The sequence below is a fragment of the Hyperolius riggenbachi genome, chromosome 8 (assembly GCF_040937935.1).
Source record: "Hyperolius riggenbachi isolate aHypRig1 chromosome 8, aHypRig1.pri, whole genome shotgun sequence".
Lineage (NCBI taxonomy): Eukaryota > Metazoa > Chordata > Amphibia > Anura > Hyperoliidae > Hyperolius > Hyperolius riggenbachi.
In genome coordinates, this window is record NC_090653.1 from 24,227,852 (window position 1) to 24,251,008 (window position 23,157).

General features: G+C 49.6%; 1 protein-coding gene across 1 annotated transcript in view; it reads right to left on the bottom strand.

Moving 5' to 3' along the window:
• Nucleotides 1–23,157, bottom strand: part of ARHGAP35 (Rho GTPase activating protein 35) — a 61,768-nt gene that overhangs the window by 29,422 nt on the left and 9,189 nt on the right. Inside the window, exon 2 of the mRNA XM_068250077.1 lies at nucleotides 1,083–4,997. Coding sequence (XP_068106178.1) covers nucleotides 1,083–4,757 — 3,675 coding nt within the window. The 5' untranslated portion in view covers nucleotides 4,758–4,997. The remainder of the gene's footprint in view (nucleotides 1–1,082; nucleotides 4,998–23,157) is intronic.

Sequence of the window (23,157 nt, forward strand, 5' to 3'; positions counted from 1 at the left end):
AGCTCTGGGAGGATTAACGCGGTACGTATAACCCCGGCAATCACAGCGATCAGGTGGGGAGTGGCGGCAATCGGGCAACACATGTAGCTAGCCAAGTGCTAGTACAAAAAGTAAAAAAAAAAATCTCCCTGGGCCATGCATCCCCTCCGGCGGTAATGGACAAGCTGAGCTCATCCATACCGCTCAGGAGGTTAAAGGATACCCGAAGTGCCATGATGAGATAGACATGTGTATGTACAGTGCCTAGCACACAAATAACTAGGCTGTGTTCCTTTTTTTCTTTCTCTGCATGAAAGAGTTAAATATCAGGTATGTAAGTGGCTGACTCAGTCCTGACTCAGACAGGTAGAGACTACAGTGTGACTCTCACTGATAAGAAACTCAAACTATAAAACACTTTCCTAGCAGAAAATGGCTTCTGAGAGCAGGAAAGATAGAAAGGGTCAATAGTTCATAGATTTTAGCTCTGGCATACTTCAATGAACGTGTCATTGAGCAAAAACAATAAAACAGTTAAAACTTAAAAAGTAGATTTAAACATAAAATAAAACTGTGGAATATCTTAAAAAGTCATTTTTAGGAGACGGAAGATGGATACAAATTGTTTATTTCATTAGTTTATTTTCGCCTCGGGTGTCCTTTAAAGTACACTCGAAGAGAGAGAGTGATACGGAGGATGACATTTATTTCCTTCTAAACAATACCAGTTGCCTGGCAGCCCTGCTGATCTATTTGGCCGCAGTAGTGTTTGAATCACACACACCTGAAACAAGCATGCAGCTAATCCAGTCCCAAACATCTGACCTGCATATGCTAAAAGTATTAGAGGCAGAGGATCAGCAAGACAGCCGGGCAATTAGCATTACTTAAAAGGAAATAAATATGGCAGCCTCCATAGCCTTCTCACTTCAGGTGTGCTTTACGAAATTATAATTAATTTATTTTCCCATGGCTGGAGGATTAGAGTGTAACATCTTCACCTTGCTTTCTTGTTTCTTTTAGTAAAATCTCCCATTCGAGGCTTTGTTACATCATATTAGGTGTAAAATTCTAACACAAAGCACAGATATGCCAGGTCTTACCTTAGTGGTCCTTCTTAGGCTCCTGAGAATGTTCCTCTTTCGTGGATCTTCCCCATCAGCCTCAAAGGAATTTGTAGTGTTGTCTCCCTTTGTTCCCTGGGTTCCAGTCTTTTCTTCCTCCCTCCTTACTCCCAGTTCATCGTCGCTGCCTACGCTCAGGCTGCTTCGATAGCTGGAAAACTTGCCGAGTTTGGCACACTTGGTCCGGTACAGGACTGGTTTGGTCACTATGGAAGCTTTCCGTGCTCGCTCCAGAGAGTTTGTGTCCATGTCACTATCAGAACCGTTGCCGCTACCGTTGGACTGTGGCTTGTTAGTGTTGCGGATGGTAATGATTTTACCTTGAGTGCTGTCGTGAGGCACTGAGTAAATGTTCTCCTCTTGGTTCCTGGGCTTTACCACAGAATCCATGGGCTCGGCATAGTCCGAGGGGTCGAAGGCTTCTGTTGGGGGCCAGGTGATGGACGTCAAGGACCTCCTGTGGCCGTCTCGGGAGCCAGGATCTAAGTAAGACAGATCTGGCTTGGAAATATCAAATGGGATTAGGGGCTTTGGTTTGAGGGGTGGAGGTACCTTGTTGTTGAATTTGCTCTCTAAGGTGCTCACGACAGAGATAAAGGGAAGGTTCTCATTGTCTTCCAGTTCTCTGGTCAATTTAGAATGGTCTCTAGTGGGTGCAGCAATGCTCAGGTCATCCCTAGACAGAATGTGCTGAGGAGATGGGTCTAAGTCATCCTCGGAATCAGGCAAGTGAGAATTGCAGAGTGGAGACCCGGCACGGGGTGAGCTAAAGACCTCTTCTGTAGTGCTACATGCTTCTGCTGTGTTATCATACATGTGTGAGGCTTCAATGATTACTTTTCTCTCAGTCACTTCCTTGAAGAAAGGGTAGAACATGTCCATCTTGGCTTGCCCTGGACCACAAGGTAACATTATGAATTTGCCGTCAATGTCCTGTGCTATCTCCTCTCCTTCTGCCAGTTGGTCCCTGGTTACATTATCCAGCACAGTTAATGGACCCTCTGTTACAGCTATAAGCTCAACAGGGACAATATCCTGGACTTCCCCTAGAAAGGCACGCAGCATGGCCAGTGAGGCACGGCGCTTGGCAGCGTAGAAAACCATGTAGCCGTGTACCAGTCGTGTCTTGCGAATGTTGAAGGAGGCATGGTAAGACAAGACGAGCAGTTCCAGGCGGCGCTTCTGACTACCAATGAGCAAATCGAGTAATACAGATCCCCCTTGTCCAAACTGTGATGGGCGATAAGTGTGTGGCTTGAGTACGTTCAGAACATCCTCCACGTTAAAGTTATCTCCGCACATGAGACACATGACAATCCTCAGATCGCAATCCACCAGATCCTTGATGCTTGGCGTGGTGCTAACAACGTTCAAATGTCGTTTGGACTCGAGGAGGACACGCAGGATCTGGCTAATCTGTTTCTCGTTTATGTTACGACCATAACCCAAGCCAGTTGATGCCGCGTCTAAGAAGACGCACTGTAACCTGTTGGCTACCTCTCTGCCCTGTTGAATGAGGCTCTGTGCAGTTTCTCCCCCTGTATCCCCCCTCCGGTTAACCAGGATTAATGTTAGAGGTAAGTTAAGCAAGTGGTTTTCTTTTCTCCCTAAACTGGACTCGCGACTCTTCTCAATACTATCTAACACGTAGGAGAGGGACTCTTTGGAGTTGTATAGACAGAGGCATCCATGGGGCATGAACGTTGAGGTCTGGAATGAGTTGACGGGGAGTCGAACGTTGCCTTCGATGGGACGCAAGTATAATTCATACATCTTCCCATCCACAACATACTTATCGTCGTTTGTGCACAGGGCACGGATTTCGTTGGCAAGTTCTCGTGCCAGTCCATCTTTACCAAGAATCACTAAATTTATCCTATCCACATTGGGGTCTTTAAAAATGCGGTCGTATGGGTAAGTGCACCTAGAACAGAGAAGTTGTTCGATCTTTGTGTCTGCGCATGCTGGGTTGCTCGGACAAGTATCTTTAGTGGGGTGATAGACAAAGTGAATGTGTTTGAGAATTAGGGCATCTCTATCTGCTTGCAGCTTTTGCAGAGCTTTGAAGCGTTGCTCCTCACCAAGAACTTCCTGAATCACTCCCATTTTCTCTTTGCTGGGTTTGGCATCTAATTCCAACTCGTAGAAGAGCTCGGAATACTCTAGCAGCAACTCCTGGAAGTCTTCCTTGGCTTTGTCTATGATCTCTTTCTGATGTTTACTATAAATGTCCATGTAGACAGACTCCTCCAGCCACTGATACAACTCCTCACTCATGATGAAGCTACGAGCCTCTTCCCAGGGCTTTCCCGGGGTGATAAATGGAGATAAACTTAGTTTGTCTTTGAAGTCTCTTTTCATTTCTTCCTTTTTCCTTGCGTTCCTCAGTCTTTCCAGGTAAGAAAAATACACCTCAGTGGCTGGTTGGGTCTCCAGCATATCGTAAGGTATTCGGTCATCTTCCAAGTTGTCTATGTGGCTTGTCAGGTCCCAAGGGATGTCCTCGAGAACTACAAACCACTGGGAGAAGCCAGGTTTTGTCTCCAATAGACTGGCTACTTTGGGCCATTTAAGGCGATCTATTTCCTCCAGGTCAGGCACAAGGGCTTCTAAAGCACGTGGTAGAACAGATAAGTAGACCTTGCGGCGCCGATCGATGTGGTCCTGTCGGAGCCGTTGAATGTGTTGCTGGAAAAGTTTCTTGGCTTTGTCCGTGCCCTCTAGGTAAACGTAGTCTTGATATTCGCTACTGCTTTGCATGCGCCGACTAACAGTAAGCCAGTTCTCATTGTGAGACTTAACAATGCGTCCCACCAGCCATTCGTATTTGTCCTTGGCCGCCGCGATCTGCTGACTCTGCTGCTTTAACGCCTCAAAGTACGTAATGATTTTGGACTTTCCCCGGCTTTTATCGATGAGCTGGATCAGGGCAGTAAAAGCTAACTCCACGTTAACATTGGATCGGGCAGACGTTTCCACCATCTGTAAGTTCTTTTTGTTGAGTGCAAAAGCATGAGCATCGCGAATGTAGCGTTCAACGCCTTCATCGACCTTGGTTAAAACAAGCACGATGGGTTTCTTGGTCTTGGCCAACTGGGTGTACAAGTTGGTGACAAATTTTAGTTGGTCGTCAAAGTTCCTGTTCATGCCACGGCTGACGTCCACACACAGCAGAAAGCCATCCACCTGCAGCTTGCCCTCGGGCATCTGCTTCTGCTCAAAGTCTTGTTCCAGGCCCAATTGGTCCGTGCAGAAGTACATGAGTTTCTCGGCTGAGGCCAGTTTAGTAGAGGCAGCTCGCTTGATGTAAGGCTGCAGAGCTGTGCTGCGATGAGGCTGGAAGGTCTGGTCATCTATGAATTCTGTTTGTTCTACCACATGCACCTTACATTCCACACAGTCCTCCAGCTGGCGGGTAATCTCACCCCAGTACAGGAAGTGGTCATTGTTGACCACGCGGCCCCCAAAGTCACTAGTGCTAAGGACGGATGTGTGGTCCAGGTGGAAGTCATCTGCACTAGGTCGTATGAAGCGGTTGCACAAACACGACTTTCCGATGCCGCACTGGCCTTTCTCCTTTTCGGTGCCTGACAGGCCCACCACGCTGATGCTATAGGTGGGCACGCGGACATCTTGTTTCCGTGCCATCATCATGGCGCAGCACTCATCCTGCCCACATCAACAGTTGCTGAGGCGAGGCTTGGCAGTGCCACCCCATGCACAGATTCTTGGTGAAGAAGGTCCAGGCCGGGACGTGAGCTTCAGGATCGGAATCTTCCCCATGCAAGGTCGTTACTCAGAAGAGCTGTGAGTTACCAGGAGATCTTTCTGTGCCTTGACGGTCCACCCTCGGAGCGCAGACCACACACTTCAGGCATGATTCCCCAGGGCAGTCTGCAGAAGAAACAAGAAGAAAGATGTAAGATTATTTTTATTCAAGGTCGTTAATAAAGTGCATGCATATTAAAGGACAACTATCAAAGTTAACTAAAATTCTAATGCCCACATATATTTACAGTAATTACTAGCAAACAGCAATACAAAGGCTTTTTTTCATGTTTTATGTGAAGAAAATATGACATTTACAGAGAACAGTTTTCACTGTGGGCATTACTATGAAGGACTGTGTCCAGCACATGCAGCATACATAAACAGTCCTCACTGGCTGCAATACTGTGAGTAAAATGTGTTTAGAATTATAGAAAGCAGGGAGCTTCAAATGTGTGTAAATAATCATCAGCTGCAGCTCTGTGTGTCTGATCCCATTTCTCTCTCTCTGCCTCGCAGTGTAAACAGTTTACAGTCAGGGAGATCTGATTCTGAATAGGGCAAGGGGGAAGCTTCCAAGTAAAGAAAAAGTACAGGTCCTTCTTTTCAGATCCTTCTCTGTATCTAAAAATCCCTCAGCTGTTCTCATATGAAAGCAGGGAGTGCAGAAACAAACAGTAATTCATTCCTCTGTGAATAGTGGCAGAGAAGTGTAACCTATCTACATGGTATAGCTCTAGCCTGACAAGCAGCTGGTAAACAAGGATTTTTTCACACAGGTGGTGATGAGACCTCTGAAAAGCTTTCTATTGTTGCTGGCTAAAAGCTCTATAGGTATGTGGAGCTTACAGAAGAACAGTTTATTTGATAATAGTTATTTAAAAGAAAGTGCCTCCACCATCCCAGTAAACAGCGGGCACCAAGAGAATGAGACGTTAACATGTAAATATCAGAACCTCTGGGTCTGGGAAGTGCTTGCTTACTAAAACCCTAAACTACAGAATACCCAGATAGCTCATGGTGCCAAGAACCACTAGGAAAGTTTAAAGAGGAACTGTAGTGAAATTAACAATGAATAAAAATGCTTTATTTTTTACAATATTCATTTATAGATTATTTAGTCAGTGTTTGCCCATTGTAAAATCTTTCCTCTCCCTGATTTACATTCTGAAATGCATCACTGGTGGTGAAATCTTTAGTCCTGACAGGTGATCTGTACAGAATGTTTGTTACTGTGAGTTCTATGCACAGAGGGAGATATTGCTTGCTTGGCAGATGGAAAAAGCTGTTATTTCCCACAATGCAAGGAGGTTCACAGACCGCAAACTGTCAGGACCTTGGTTATGACATCACACTGTGGGAGGTGTCTTACCACAATATCAGCCTTACAGACCCAACTGATGATCTATTTGAGAAAACGAAAAGATTTCTTGTGAGAAAGGAGGTGTCAGCTACCCGGGCATGCACACTACACCCCCCGACTGGTTCAATTACAGGGACCCATAGCAGAAGATTCAGGAGGTGGACCGGAGGATGACATGGGAAGCCTCTACAGGATCCAGAGGTTTCAGAATTCTCAGGTAAGTATTTGACCTTTGACCAAGGCCCGCCTCGGGAACCCCCCCCCCCCTCCCCTCGAGATCTGTTGGATGTACTCACACTGTGGAGCAGACCTGTGCCATATCATTGGATGTGCCAATGCATCCACTATCCGTTTATTAACCACCCTGGCGTTCTGATAAGATCGCCAGGGAGGCTGCGGGAGGGGTTTTTTTTAATAAAAAAAAAAACTATTTCATGCAGCCAACTGAAAGTTGGCTGCATGAAAGCCCACTAGAGGGCGCTCCGGAGGCGTTCTTCCGATCGCATCCGGCGCCCAGAATAAACAAAGAAGGCCGCAATGAGCGGCCTTCCTTGTTTTGCTTCCCTCGTCGCCATAGCGACGAGCGGAGTGACGTCATGGACGTCAGCCGACGTCCTGCCGTCAGCCGCCTCCGATCCAGCCCTTAGCGCTGGCCGGAACTTTTTGTTCCGGCTACGCTGGGCTCAGGCGGCTGGGGGGACCCTCTTTCGCCGCTGCTCGCGGCGGACCGCCGCAGAGCGGCGGCGATCAGGCAGCACACGCGGCTGGCAAAGTGCCGGCTGCGTGTGCTGCTTTTTACTTGAGCCAAATCGGCCCAGCAGGGCCTGAGCGGCAGGCTCGGGCGGTACTGGACGAGCTGGGCTCGTCCAGACCGCTCAGCTGGTTAATGTGCAAGTCGGGAACCCCCACTGTGCTATCGCAATGGTCAAACACACTGGAGTATCAGACTAAGGAGTCGGTAAGTATTAGACTAAAGGTGGGTACACACATCAGATAAATGTCTTTGGAAAATAAAAGATCACAGACCAATGTTACCCCCTTTCATGTAGTATGAGAGCCATACCTACACAGTCTATTCTATGGAGCTGAACTCCCCATGAGACAGAAATCTTTGCAAGATGCTGCACACACAGATGCTGTACACATGCAACAGATCAGTATCTGCAAAAGATCTGTTCCTGCAAAATGCATTCATAGTCTATGATTTCTGCAGATCTTATACACACCTTGTTTAACGGACATTCATCTGCAGATCAGACAATCATCTGCAGATCTAAAGATCCATCCTGGTGGATCTGATCTGCAGATTGTCCGTTAAACAAGGTGTGTATGAGATCTGCAGATATAGACTATGAATGCATTTTGCAGGACCTGATCTTTTGCATGTGTACAGCATCTTTGTGTGCAGCATCTTGAAAAGATTTTATCTGATGGGGAGTTCATCTCCATAGAATAGACTGTGTAGGTATGGCTCTCATAATACATGGAAAGGGGTCAAATTGGTCTGTGATCTTTCATTTTCCAAAGACTTTTATCTGATTTTGGGTGCCTGGAGTCGGAGTCGGTGGCTTCATAAACTGAGGAGTCCGAGTTGGATGATTTTTGTATTGACTCCACAGCCCTGAAAAATACTCTGAGAAGCGGACCTATAGGAAAGCACGGGGCTAGTCTACATATCCGTTGGTTTGCTGCCTGGAGAATGGACTGACAGGGTGACACGAATCTCATTTTAAATTGGCCAATCACTGATCTATTTTACCACCTCCATGTAGTATGAGAGTTTACATACACAATCTGTTCACAGTATTCCTATTCCTACTACATGGAGGTGGTAAAATTGGCCAATCAAAATTGAAGGTGTGTACCAGGCTTAGCATGACTTCACCTGAATCCACAGTACCGACATGATAAAAAACTCCCTACAGCCACAGTAATACTTGTTTATAAGGCTTAGTTCCACCTGCAAGACAATTGCGGGAAACTGCCATCAAACGACGTTTCCACAATCTGTATACAAAAGATTTTTAGCGATGGGATGAGAACAGCAGCAATTCCCTGCAAGAATTGCCAATGATAGGATTGCCAATGATCAGAGACGAAGTCTCCTCATGTATTTAACCATATATATCAGTGGGAACATTAGAGAAAACACCTACCCTGCTCTGTTTCATCCTTCACTGCTCAGCATGCTTGTTAACAGCTCTAATAAAATCCCGACTGAGCATTCAGTCTGGCTTTGCTCCGGAATCATTATAGCTGAGTCATTATAGCAGAGCCAGAAGGGGGCAGGCTTGGGCTTGAAAAGACATCAGAGCAGATACTCAGCTATAATGATTCCTGAGCAGAGCCAGAAGGGGGCAGGCTTGGGCTTGAAAAGACATCAGAGCAGATACTCAGCTATAATGATTCCTGAGCAGAGCCAGAAGGGGGCAGGCTTGGGCTTGAAAAGACATCAGAGAACACAGACTCAGCTATAATGATTCCTGAGCAAAGCCAGACTGAATGCTCAGTCTGGGATTTTATCAGGGCTGATAAGAAGCAGGCTGAGCCATGAAGGATGAAACAGAGAGCAGGGTAGGTGTTTTTTCTAATGTTCCCACTGATATATATGGTAAAATACATGAGGGTGCTTCATCTCTGGTTCACTTTAAGGGCCCTTTCACACTAGAGGGCTTTTTCGGCGTTTTAACGCCACGGCTATAGTTGGCGTTTTTTAAGGTAAAATGAAAGTCCCTAGACTTCTATTTTACCTTTCACACTTTACGCTGCGTTTTGGAGCGTTGCGTTTTGAAGCTCCCAGGAGCTTTTTTTAGGGCTGACCGCGGCGTTTCTCATTACAATTGATAGTTATGTGTTGGCGTTAAAACGCCTTCAAAACGCAGCGTTTTAGCCTTTTACCGCTGCTTGTAGTGTGAAAGAGCCCTAAGTGATCAAGTATGCAGGGGGAAATGCTGTAAACTTTAGCAGACACATTGTTTAAAGATCTGTACACACTGCTAAAATTAAACGATTATCTGCCAAATCGGTCTGTCATGTCAGTCGTTGCCAGAGCACTATCATAGCTCGCTTGCTTATTCAATTCAGCCATCGATTGTGCTACAGATTTTCAAACAATTTGCTTTTCACGTTGCTGAGTACATTTGGTCTCTGAGGAAGCAAGTTGTATTTGCGATTCTGCATGTATCTGTTGGTGATGGGGACGCAATAACATTTGGTGGATTGCTATGCAAACTTGCTGGTGCCCGGATTCCTTTTCTTCTCAGTGTGATTTCAAACAATAGTCGGTAAGAAGTGTCAACCATTGAACGTTTCGACCATTTGTTCTCCCCGTGGGTATGGGCCTTTATGCCTGGTACACATGATAAGACTTTCAGGCAGATTTATTGCCAAATGGATTATTTCCAACTGTTCTGATCTGATTTTAGTTCAATTTTCCATAGAAGTGAATGGAAAAACGATCGAATAATCGTTCGGAAGTCAGATCGGACATGTTCAAAATAATAGATCTGGCAGGTAATCTCATGTTGTGTACCAGGCATTATAAAGAGGGCAATTCCCTCCTTCTTCCTACAGATTTCCCATCACCCCCTGGGCACACGGCCATTTCACCATCGCTCCCCAGACCCGCCTCCTTTCTGAGGACACAGTCACAGAAATGCGGCAGGTTTTTTTTTTTGAAGTCCTTCGCTCTGGAATGTGAATGACTGAACACAAACACCAGCCGCTTGTAGATGATTCCAGAAGGACACCAGAGAGTGATAACAAGGCCATAAAATGAGTGACAGGCCAACAGCTATAAGTGGAGACACATGGAGTATCGCTGCTACCAGATGTATCGCAGAGCGGTCATGTGATGTGTGAGACGCAGTGCAGCCGGTAGCGCTTCCTCCACACTTCCCGTGTCATGACAGATTACAGACGCTGAATGAGCATTACTGAGAGGGCAAATCCTGCACATGTGACTGCACTCACCACAGGAAAACATGATCCAAGCTGATGTGACACCAGGAGAGCAGGAAGGGGGATCTACTCTCAACATAACAGCAATGACAACAAGGAATCGCTTCCCATAATGCAGCAGCCACAACAGGGAGACACTTCCCATAATGCAGCAGCCACCACAACAGGGAGGCGTTTCCCATAATGCAGCAGCCACAACAGGGAGACTCTTCCCATAATGCAGCAGCCACAACAGGGAGATGCTTCCCATAATGCAGCAGCAACAACAGGGAGACGCTTCCCATAATGCAGCAGCCACAACAGGGAGACTCTTCCCATAATGCAGCAGCCACAACAGGGAGATGCTTCCCATAATGCAGCAGCAACAACAGGGAGACGCTTCCCATAATGCAGCAGTGACAACAGGGAGACACTTCCCATAACGCAGCAGCCACAAAAGGGAGGCGTTTCCCATAATGCAGCAGCGACAACAGGGAGACACTTCCCATAATGCAGCAGCCACAACAGGGAGGCGCTTCTCATAATGCAGCAGTAACAACAGGGAGACACTTCCCATAATGCAGCAGGCACAAAAGGGAGGCACTTCCCATAATGCAGCAGCAACAGGGAGACACTTCCCATAATGCAGCAGCCACAACGGGGAGGCGCTTCCCATAATGCAGCAGCGACAACAGGGAGACACTTCCCATAATGCAGCAGCCACAACAGGGAGACACTTCCCATAATGCAGCAGCCACAACAGGGAGACACTTCCCATAATGCAGCAGCCACAACAGGGAGACACTTCCCATAATGCAGCAGCCACAAAAGGGAGACACTTTCCATAATGCAGCAGAGACAATAGGGAGACTCTTCCCATAATGCAGCAGCCACAACAGGGAGGTGCTTCCCATAATGCAGCAGCAACAACAGGGAGAAACTTCCCATAATGCAGCAGCCACAACAGGGAGATACTTCCCATAATGCAGCAGGGACAACAGGGAGACGCTTCCCATAATGCAGCAGCCACAACAGGGAGATACTTCCCATAATGCAGCAGCCAAACCAGGGAGAACCTTCACATAATGCAGCAGCCACAACAGGGAGACGCTTCCCATAATGCAGCAGCAACAACAGGGAGACCCTTCCCATAATGCAGCAGCAACAACAGGGAGACGCTTCCCATAATGCAGCAGCAACAACAGGGAGACGCTTCCCATAATGCAGCAGCAACAACAGGGAGACACTTCCCATAATGCGGCAGCGACAACAGGGAGACGAGACACTTCCCATAATGCAGCAGCGACAACAGGGAGACGAGACACTTCCCATAATGCAGCAGCCACCACAACAGGGAGGCGTTTCCCATAATGCAGCACCGACAACAGGGAGACGCTTCCCATAATGCAGCAGCGACAACAGGGAGACCCTTCCTATAATGCAGCAGCCACAACAGGGAGACGCTTCCCATAATGCAGCAGCCACAACAGGGAGACCCTTCCCATAATGCAGCACCTACAACAGGGAGACCCTTCCCATAATGCAGCACCTACAACAGGGAGACCCTTCCCATAATGCAGCACCTACAACAGGGAGACCCTTCCCATAATGCAGCACCTACAACAGGGAGACCCTTCCCATAATGCAGCAGCAACAACAGGGGACACTTCCCATAATGCAGCAGCAACACAACCACCACCACCACCACCACCAACAACAACAACAGGGAGACACTTCCCATAATGCAAAAGCCACAACAGGGAGACGCTTCCCATAATGGAGCAGCTACAACAGGGAGATGCATCCCATAATGCAGCAGCTTCAGTAGGGAGACACTTCCCATAATGCAGCAGCGACAACGGGGAGATACTTCCCATAATGCAGCAGCGACAACGGGGAGGCGCTTCCCATAATGCAGCAGCGACAACCAGGGCTGTGGAGTCGGAGTCCGGCCAATTTTGGGCACCCGGAGTCGTGGTTGAGTAAACTGAGGAGTCGGAGTCGGATGATTTTTGTACAAAATCTACAGCCCTGTTGAGTATTAGACTAAGGAGTCGGAGTCGAGGAGTCTGAGCCATTTTTGGGTATCCGGAGTCGGAGTCGTGGTTTCATAAACCAAGGAGTCTGAGTCGGAGTTGGAAGAGTTTTGTACCGACTCCACAGCCCTGGCGACAACAGGGAGATACTTCCCATAATCCAGCAGCTACAACAGGGAGATACTTCCCATAATGCAGCAGCCTCAACAGGGAGATACTTCCCATAATGCAGCAGCCACAACAGGGAGACACTTCCCATAATGCAGCAGCCACAACAGGGAGATACTTCCCATAATGCAGCAGCGACAACGGGGAGGCGCTTCCCATAATGCAGCAGCCACAACAGGGAGATACTTCCCATAATGCAGCAGCACCAACAGGGAGACGCTTCCCATACTGCAGCAGCCACAACAGGGAGATACTTCCCATAATCCAGCAGCTACAACAGGGAGATACTTCCCATAATGCAGCAGCCACAACAGGGGGATACTTCCTATAATGCAGCAGCAACAACAGGGAGACCCTTCCCATAATGCAGCAGCCACAACAGGGGGACCCTCCCATAATGCAGCAGCAACAACAGGGAGGCACTTCCCATAATGCAGCAGTGACAACAGGGAGATACTTCCCATAATGCAGCAGCCACAACAGGGAGACGCTTCCCATAATGCAGCAGCAACAACAGGGAGACGCTTCCCATAATGCAGCAGCAACAACAGGGAGACACTTCCCATAATGCAGCAGTGAAAACAGGGAGATACTTCCCATAATGCAGCAGCCACAACAGGGAGATACTTCCTATAATGCAGCAGCGACAACGGGGAGGCGCTTCCCATAATGCAGCAGCCAAATCAGGGAGATACTTCCCATAATGCAGCAGCGACAACAGGGAGATACTTCCCACAATGCAGCAGCCACAACAGGGAGACACTTCCCATAATGCAGCAGCCACAACAGGGAGATACTTCCCACAATGCAGCAGCCACAACAGGGAGACACTTCCCATAATGCAGCATCCAAAACAGGGAGACGCTTCCCATAATGCAGCAGCGACAACAGGGAGACGCTTCCCATAATGCAGAAGCCACAACAGGGAGATACTTCCCACAATGCAGCAGCAACAACAGGGAGATGCATCCAATAATGCAGCAGCAACTACAACAGGGAGACGCTTCCCATAATGCAGCAGCCACAACAGGGAGATACTTCCCATAATGCAGCAGCAGCAACAACAGGGAGGTGCTTCCCATATTGCAAAAGTGACAACAGGGAGACGCTTCCCATAATGCAGCAACGACAACAGGGAGATACTTCCCATAATCCAGCAGCTACAACAGGGAGATACTTCCCATAATGCAGCAGCTACAACAGGGAAATACTTCCCATAATGCAGCAGCGACAACAGGGAGGCGCTTCCCATAATGCAGCAGCCACAACAGGGAGGCGCTTCCCATAATGCACCTGCAACAACCAGGGCTGTGGAGTCGGAGTCGGAGTCCGGGCAATTTTGGGCACCCGGAGTCGTGGTTTCGTAAACTGAGGAGTCGGAGTCGGATGATTTTTCTACAAAATCTACAGCCCTGTTAAAGGGGAACTTCAGCCTAAACAAACATACTGTCATCAAGTTACATTAGTTATGTTCATTAGAATAGATAGGTAATATAATCTCTTACCCACCCTGTTTTAAAAGAACAGGCAAATGTTTGTGATTCATGGGGGCTGCCATCTTTGTCATGGGGGCAGCCATCTTTTTGGTTGAAAGGAGGTGACAAGGAGCAGGAGACAAAGTTCCAACTATCCTGTGTCCTGATTACCCCTCCAAGCTGCACGTGCTAGGCTTCAAATGTCAAATTCAAAATGTAAAAAAAAAAAATTGCACCAAAACAGCAGAACGAGAACAACAAAATCAGAAATCCCATCATGCTTTGCACAGCACCAGGGGAAAAAAGCCCGGGCAGTTTTCTTCTGTGCAGCTAAAAATGAGGCTTGTATAAGAGAAACAAAGTTCTGATGCTGTGAAACTGTTAAAGAAACACAAAGCCTTTTCAGTGCTGCTGAGTCGATTTTTAGTCCGGAGGTTCACTTTAAGTATTAGACTAAGGAGTCGAGGAGTCTGAGCCATTTTTGGGTATCCGGAGTCGGAGTTGGAGTCGTGGTTTCATAAACCAAGAAGTCTGAGTCGGAGTTGGAAGATTTTTGTAACGACTCCACAGCCCTGGCGACAATAGGGAGATACTTCCCATAATCCAGCAGCCACAACAGGGAGGCGCTTCCCATAATGCAGCAGCAACAACAGGGAGATACTTCCCATAATGCAGCAGCCACAACAGGGAGGCGCTTCCCATAATGCAGCAGCAACAGGGAGATACTTCCCATAATGCAGCAGCCACAACAGGGAGGCGCTTCCCATAATGCAGCAGCCACAACAGGGAGATACTTCCCATAATGCAGCAGCCACAACAGGGAGACGCTTCCCATAATGCAGCAGAGACAACAGGGAGGCGCTTCCCATAATGCAGCAGAGACAACAGGGAGGCACTTCCCATAATGCAGCAGAGACAACAGGTAGACGCTTCCCATGATGCAGCAGCCACAACAGGGAGGTGCTTCCCATAATGCAGCAGTGACAACAAGTAGACGCTTCCCATAATGCAGCAGCCTCAACAGGGAGACACTTCCCATAATGCAGCAGTGACAACAGGGAGAAACTTCCCATAATGCAGCAGCGACAACAGGGAGAAACTTCCCATAATGCAGCAGCGACAACAGGGAGAAACTTCCCATAATGCAGCAGCGACAACAGGGAGATGCTTCCCATAATGCAGCAGAGACAACAGGGAGATACTTCCCATAATGCAGCAGCCACAACAGGGAGATACTTCCCATAATGCAGCAGTGACAACAGGGAGATACTTCCCATAATCCAGCAGCTACAACAGGGAGATACTTCCCATAATGCAGCAGCGACAACAGGGAGATGCTTCCCATAATGCAGCAGAGACAACAGGGAGGTGCTTCCCATAATGCAGCAGTGACAACGGGTAGACGCTTCCCATGATGCAGCAGCCACAACAGGGAGGAGCTTCCCATAATGCAGCAGCCACAACAGGGAGGCGCTTCCCATAATGCAGCAGCCACAACAGGGAAAAACTTCCCATAATGCAGCAGACAACAGGGAGGCGCTTCCCATAATGCAGCAGTGACAACACTTCCCATAATGCAGCAGCCACAACAGGGAGGCGCTTCCCATAATGCAGCAGCAACAACAGGGAAATACTTCCCATAATGCAGCAGCGACAACAGGGAGAAACTTCCCATAATGCAGCAGCCACAACAGGGAAACACTTCCCATAATGCAGCAGCAACAACAGGGAGATACTTCCCATAATGCAGCAGCCACAACAGGGAAACACTTCCCATAATGCAGCAGAGACAACAGGGAGGCGCGTCCCATAATGCAGCAGTGACAACGGGTAGACACTTTCCATGATGCAGCAGCCACAACAGGGAGGCGCTTCCCATAATGCAGCAGTCTCAATAGGGAGACACTTCCCATAATGCAGCAGCCACAACAGGGAGGCGCTTCCCATAATGCAGCAGCCACAACAAGGAAAAACTTCCCATAATGCAGCAGACAACAGGGAGGTGCTTTCCATAATGCAGCGGCGAAAACAGGGAGACACTTCCCATAATGCAGCAGCCACAACAGGGAGGTGCTTCCCATAATGCAGCAGCCACAACAGGGAGGCGCTTCCCATAATGCAGCAGTGACAAGAGGGAGATACTTCTCATAATGCAGCAGCAACAACAACAGGGAAACGCTTCCCATAGTGCAGCAGCGACAACAGGGATACACTTCCCATAATGCAGCAGTGACAACAGGGAGACGCTTCCCATAATGCAGCAGCAACAACAGGGAGACGCTTCCCATAATGCAACAACAGGGAGACCCTTCCCATAATGCAGCAGCGACAACAGGGAGATACTTCCCATAATGCAGCAGCCACAACAGGGAGACACTTCCCATATTGCAAAAGTGACAACAGGGAGACACTTCCCATAATGCAGCAGCGACAACAGGGAGACCCTTCCCATATTGCAAAAGTGACAACAGGGAGACACTTCCCATAATGCAGCAGCGACAACAGGGAGGCGCTTCCCATAATGCAAAAGTGACAACAGGGAGACACTTCCCATAATGCAGCAGCGACAACAGGGAGGCGCTTCCCATAATGCAAAAGTGACAACAGGGAGACACTTCCCATAATGCAGCAGCGACAACAGGGAGGCGCTTCCCATATTGCAAAAGTGACAACAGGGAGACACTTCCCATAATGCAGCAGCCACAACAGGGAGACACTTCCCATAATGCAGCAGCCACAACAGGGAGACACTTCCCATAATGCAGCAGCGACAACGGGGAGGCGCTTCCCATAATGCAGCTGCAACAACCATGGCTGTGGAGTGGGAGTCCGGGCAATTTTGGGCACCCGGAGTCGTGGTTTCGTAAACTGAGGAGTCGGATGATTTTTGTACAATATCTACAGCCTTGTTAAGTATTAGACTAAGGAGTCGGAGTCGAGGAGTCTGAGCCATTTTTGGGTATCCGGAGTCGGAGTCGTGGTTTCATAAACCAAGGAGTCTGAGTCGGAAGATTTTTGTAACGACTCCACAGCCCTGGCAACAACAGGGAGATACTTCCCATAATGCAGCAGCTACAACAGGGAGATACTTCCCATAATGCAGCAGCCACAACAGGGAGACACTTCCCATAATGCAGCAGCCACAACAGGGAGGTGCTTCCCATAATGTAGCAGTTACAGCAGGGAGACGCTTCCCATAATGCAGCAGCTACAACAGGGAGATACTTCCCATATTGCAAAAGTGACAACGGGGAGACACTTCCCATAATCCAGCAGCTACAACAGGGAGACACTTCCCATAATCCAGCAGCTACAACAGGGAGACACTTCCCATAATCCAGCAGCTACAACAGGGAGACACTTCCCATAATCCAGCAGCTACAACAGGGAGATACTTCCCATAATGCAGCAGCGACAACAGGGAGGCGCTTCCCATAATGCAGCAGCAACAACAGGGAGATACTTCCCATAATGCAGCAGCCACAACAGGGAGACACTTCCCATAATGCAGCAGCGACAACAGGGAGATACTTCCCATAATGCAGCAGCCACAACAGGGAGGCGCTTCTCATATTGCAAAAGTGACAACGGGGAGACACTTCCCACAATGCAGCAGCGACAACAGGGAGATACTTTCCATAATGCAGCAGCAACAGGGAGATACTTCCCCCAATGCAGCAGCCACAACAGGGAGATACTTCCCATAATGCAGCAGTTACAGCAGGGAGACGTTTCCCATAATGCAGCAGAGGGAGACACTTCCCATAATGCAGCAGCAACAACAGGGGACACTTCCCATAATGCAACAGCCACAACAGGGAGACGCTCCCCATAATGCAGCAGCCACAACAGGGGACACTTCCCATAATGCAGCAGCAGCCACAACAGGGAGATGCTTCCTGCAATGCAGCAGGTGAAGTTTCTTCACAGCTAGGGGAGAACATTCTCTGCAACACACCTGTAATCACAATGGAAGGCAAGGTTCCTCTACAAATGGGGAGGTGGAGTGCACCCCTTCTAACACACCTGAACTCAGACTGGCAAATATGGTTCCATTAGAGCTGGAGGGGGACATTTTCTAAAACACACAGCGACAGCAGCTGACCATGCTGAGTCGGAGTTGGAAGATTTTTGTAACGACTCCACAGCCCTGGCGACAATAGGGAGATACTTCCCATAACCCAGCAGCCACAACAGGGAGGCGCTTCCCATAATGCAGCAGCAACAACAGGGAGATACTTCCCATAATGCAGCAGCCACAACAGGGAGGCGCTTCCCATAATGCAGCAGCAACAACAGGGAGATACTTCCCATAATGCAGCAGCCACAACAGGGAGGCGCTTCCCATAATGCAGCAGCAACAACAGGGAGATACTTCCCATAATGCAGCAGCCACAACAGGGAGATACTTCCCATAATGCAGCAGCCACAACAGGGAGATGCTTCCCATAATGCAGCAGAGACAACAGGGAGGCGCTTCCCATAATGCAGCAGTCTCAACAGGGAGACACTTCCCATAATGCAGCAGTGACAACGGGTAGACGCTTCCCATGATGCAGCAGCCACAACAGGGAGGTGCTTCCCATAATGCAGCAGTGACAACAAGTAGACGCTTCCCATAATGCAGCAGCCTCAACAGGGAGACACTTCCCATAATGCAGCAGTGACAACAGGGAGAAACTTCCCATAATGCAGCAGCGACAACAGGGAGAAACTTCCCATAATGCAGCAGCGACAACAGGGAGATGCTTCCCATAATGCAGCAGCGACAACAGGGAGATGCTTCCCATAATGCAGCAGAGACAACAGGGAGATGCTTCCCATAATGCAGCAGCAACAACAGGGAGATGCTTCCCATAATGCAGCAGAGACAACAGGGAGATACTTCCCATAATGCAGCAGCCACAACAGGGAGATACTTCCCATAATGCAGCAGTGACAACAGGGAGATACTTCCCATAATCCAGCAGCTACAACAGGGAGATACTTCCCATAACGCAGCAGCGACAACAGGGAGATGCTTCCCATAATGCAGCAGAGACAACAGGGAGGCGCTTCCCATAATGCAGCAGTGACAACGGGTAGACGCTTCCCACGATGCAGCAGCCACAACAGGGAGGAGCTTCCCATAATGCAGCAGCCACAACAGGGAGGCGCTTCCCATAATGCAGCAGCCACAACAGGGAAAAACTTCCCATAATGCAGCAGACAACAGAGAGGCGCTTCCCATAATGCAGCAGTGACAACGCTTCCCATAATGCAGCAGCCACAACAGGGAGGCGCTTCCCATAATGCAGCAGCAACAACAGGGAGATACTTCCCATAATGCAGCAGCGACAACAGGGAGAAACTTCCCATAATGCAGCAGCCACAACAGGGAAACACTTCCCATAATGCAGCAGCAACAACAGGGAGATACTTCCCATAATGCAGCAGCGACAACAGGGAGAAACTTCCCATAATGCAGCAGCCACAACAGGGAAACACTTCCCATAATGCAGCAGAGACAACAGGGAGGCGCTTCCCATAATGCAGCAGAGACAACAGGGAGGCGCGTCCCATAATGCAGCAGTGACAACGGGTAGACACTTTCCATGATGCAGCAGCCACAACAGGGAGGCGCTTCCCATAATGCAGCAGTCTCAACAGGGAGACACTTCCCATAATGCAGCAGCCACAACAGGGAGGCGCTTCCCATAATGCAGCAGCCACAACAGGGAAAAACTTCCCATAATGCAGCAGACAACAGGGAGGTGCTTTCCATAATGCAGCGGCGAAAACAGGGAGACACTTCCCATAATGCAGCAGCCACAACAGGGAGGTGGTTCCCATAATGCAGCAGCCACAACAGGGAGGCGCTTCCCATAATGCAGCAGTGACAACAGGGAGATACTTCCCATAATGCAGCAGCAACAACAACAGGGAGACGTTTCCCATAGTGCAGCAGCGACAACAGGGATACACTTCCCATAATGCAGCAGTGACAACAGGGAGACGCTTCCCATAATGCAGCAGCAACAACAGGGAGACGCTTCCCATAATGCAGCAGCAGCAACAACAGGGAGACACTTCCCATAATGCAACAACAGGGAGACCCTTCCCATAATGCAGCAGCGACAACAGGGAGATACTTCCCATAATGCTGCAGCCACAACAGGGAGACACTTCCCATATTGCAAAAGTGACAACAGGGAGACACTTCCCATAATGCAGCAGCGACAACAGGGAGACCCTTCCCATATTGCAAAAGTGACAACAGGGAGACACTTCCCATAATGCAGCAGCGACAACAGGGAGGCGCTTCCCATAATGCAAAAGTGACAACAGGGAGACACTTCCCATAACGCAGCAGCGACAACAGGGAGGCGCTTCCCATATTGCAAAAGTGACAACAGGGAGACACTTCCCATAATGCAGCAGCCACAACAGGGAGACACTTCCCATAATGCAGCAGCCACAACAGGGAGATACTTCCCATAATGCAGCAGCGACAACAGGGAGGCGCTTCCCATAATGCAGCTGCAACAACCATGGCTGTGGAGTGGGAGTCCGGGCAATTTTGGGCACCCGGAGTCGTGGTTTCGTAAACTGAGGAGTCGGATGATTTTTGTACAATATCTACAGCCTTGTTAAGTATTAGACTAAGGAGTCGGAGTCGAGGAGTCTGAGCCATTTTTGGGTATCCGGAGTCGGAGTCGTGGTTTCATAAACCAAGGAGTCTGAGTCGGAAGATTTTTGTAACGACTCCACAGCCCTGGCAACAACAGGGAGATACTTCCCATAATGCAGCAGCTACAACAGGGAGATACTTCCCATAATGCAGCAGCCACAACAGGGAGACACTTCCCATAATGCAGCAGCCACAACAGGGAGGTGCTTCCCATAATGTAGCAGTTACAGCAGGGAGACGCTTCCCATAATGCAGCAGCTACAACAGGGAGATACTTCCCATATTGCAAAAGTGACAACGGGGAGACACTTCCCATAATCCAGCAGCTACAACAGGGAGACACTTCCCATAATCCAGCAGCTACAACAGGGAGACACTTCCCATAATGCAGCAGAGGGAGACACTTCCCATAATGCAGCAGCTACAACAGGGAGACACTTCCCATAATCCAGCAGCTACAACAGGGAGTTACTTCCCATAATGCAGCAGCAACAACAGGGAGATACTTCCCATAATGCAGCAGCGACAACAGGGAGATACTTCCCATAATGCAGCAGCCACAACAGGGAGACACTTCCCATAATGCAGCAGCGACAACAGGGAGATACTTCCCATAATGCAGCAGCCACAACAGGGAGGCGCTTCTCATATTGCAAAAGTGACAACGGGGAGACACTTCCCACAATGCAGCAGCGACAACAGGGAGATACTTCCCATAATGCAGCAGCAACAGGGAGATACTTCCCCCAATGCAGCAGCCACAACAGGGAGATACTTCCCATAATGCAGCAGTTACAGCAGGGAGACGCTTCCCATAATGCAGCAGAGGGAGACACTTCCCATAATGCAGCAGCCACAACAGGGAGATGCTTCCTGCAATGCAGCAGGTGAAGTTTCTTCACAGCTAGGGGAGAACATTCTCTGCAACACACCTGTAATCACAATGGAAGGCAAGGTTCCTCTACAAATGGGGAGGTGGAGTGCACCCCTTCTAACACACCTGAACTCAGACTGGCAAATATGGTTCCATTAGAGCTGGAGGGGGACATTTTCTAAAACACACAGCGACAGCAGCTGACCATGCTTCCACTAAGGGACAAAGGTCGCCCAGCCTTTCATAAACATCCCACTTCAGCCCAGAGCGATCAATACAAGAGGTGACTGCAGGAGAAGGGCCCCAGTAACAGCTGCTGGGACATCAGGGGTCCTGCACGGGTTACCTGCAGGAGACAGGGCCCAGTAACAGCTGCTGGGACACCAGGGGTCCTGCACGGGTTACCTGCAAGAGACAGGCCCCAGTAACAGCTGCTGGGACATCAGGGGTCCTGCACGGGTTACCTGCAGGAGACAGGCCCCAGTAACAGCTGCTGGGACACCAGGGGTCCTGCACGGGTTACCTGCAGGAGACGGGCCCCAGTAACAGCTGCTGGGACACCAGGGGTCCTGCATGGGTTACATGCAGGAGACAGGCCCCAGTAACAGCTGCTGGGACACAAGGGGTCCTGAACAGGTTACCTGCAGGAGACAGGCCCCAATAACAGCTGCTGGGACATCAGGGGTCCTGCACGGGTTACCTGCAGGAGATAGGGCCCAGAAACAGCTGCTGGGACACCAGGGGTCCGGCACGGGTTACCTGCAAGAGACAGGCCCCAGTAACAGCTGCTGGGACATCAGGGGTCCTGCACGGGTTACCTGCAGGAGACAGGCCCCAGTAACAGCTGCTGGAACACAAGGGGTCCTGCACGGGTTACATGCAGGAGAAAGGCACCAGTAACAGCTGCTGGGACACCAGGGGTCCTGCACAGGTTACCTGCAGGAGACAGGCCCCAATAACAGCTGCTGGGACACAAGGGGTCCTGCACGGGTTACCTGCAGGAGACAGGCCCCAATAACAGCTGCTGGGACATCAGGGGTCCTGCATGGGTTACCTGCAGGAGAGAGGCCCCAGTAACAGCTGCTGGGACATCAGGGGTCCTGCACGGGTTACATGCAGGAGACAGGCCCCAATAACAGCTGCTGGGACATCAGGGGTCCTGCATGGGTTACCTGCAGGAGAGAGGCCCCAGTAACAGCTGCTGGGACACCAGGGGTCCTGCACGGGTTACCTGCAGGAGACAGGCCCCAATAACAGCTGCTGGGACACCAGGGGTCCTGCACGGGTTGCATGCAGGAGACAGGCCCCAGTAACAGCTGCTGCGACATCAGGGGTCCTGCACGGGTTACCTGCAAGAGACGGGTCACAGTAACAGCTGCTGGGACACAAGGGGTCCTGCACGGGTTACCTGCAGGAGACAGGCCCCAGTAACAGCTGCTGGGACACCAGGGGTAATGCACGGGTTATATGCAGGAGACGGGCCCCAGTAACCGCTGCTGGGACATCAGGGGTCCTGCACGGGCTACCTGCAGGAGACGGGCCCCAGTAACAGCTGCTGGGACATCAGGGGTCCTGCACGGGTTACCTGCAGGAGACAGGCCCCAGTAACAGCTGCTGGGACACCAGGGGTCCTGCATGGGTTACCTGCAGGAGACAGGCCCCAGTAACAGCTGCTGGGACATCAGGGGTCCTGCACGGGTTACCTGCAGGAGACAGGCCCCAGTAACACCTGCTGGGACACCAGGGGTCCTGCACGGGTTA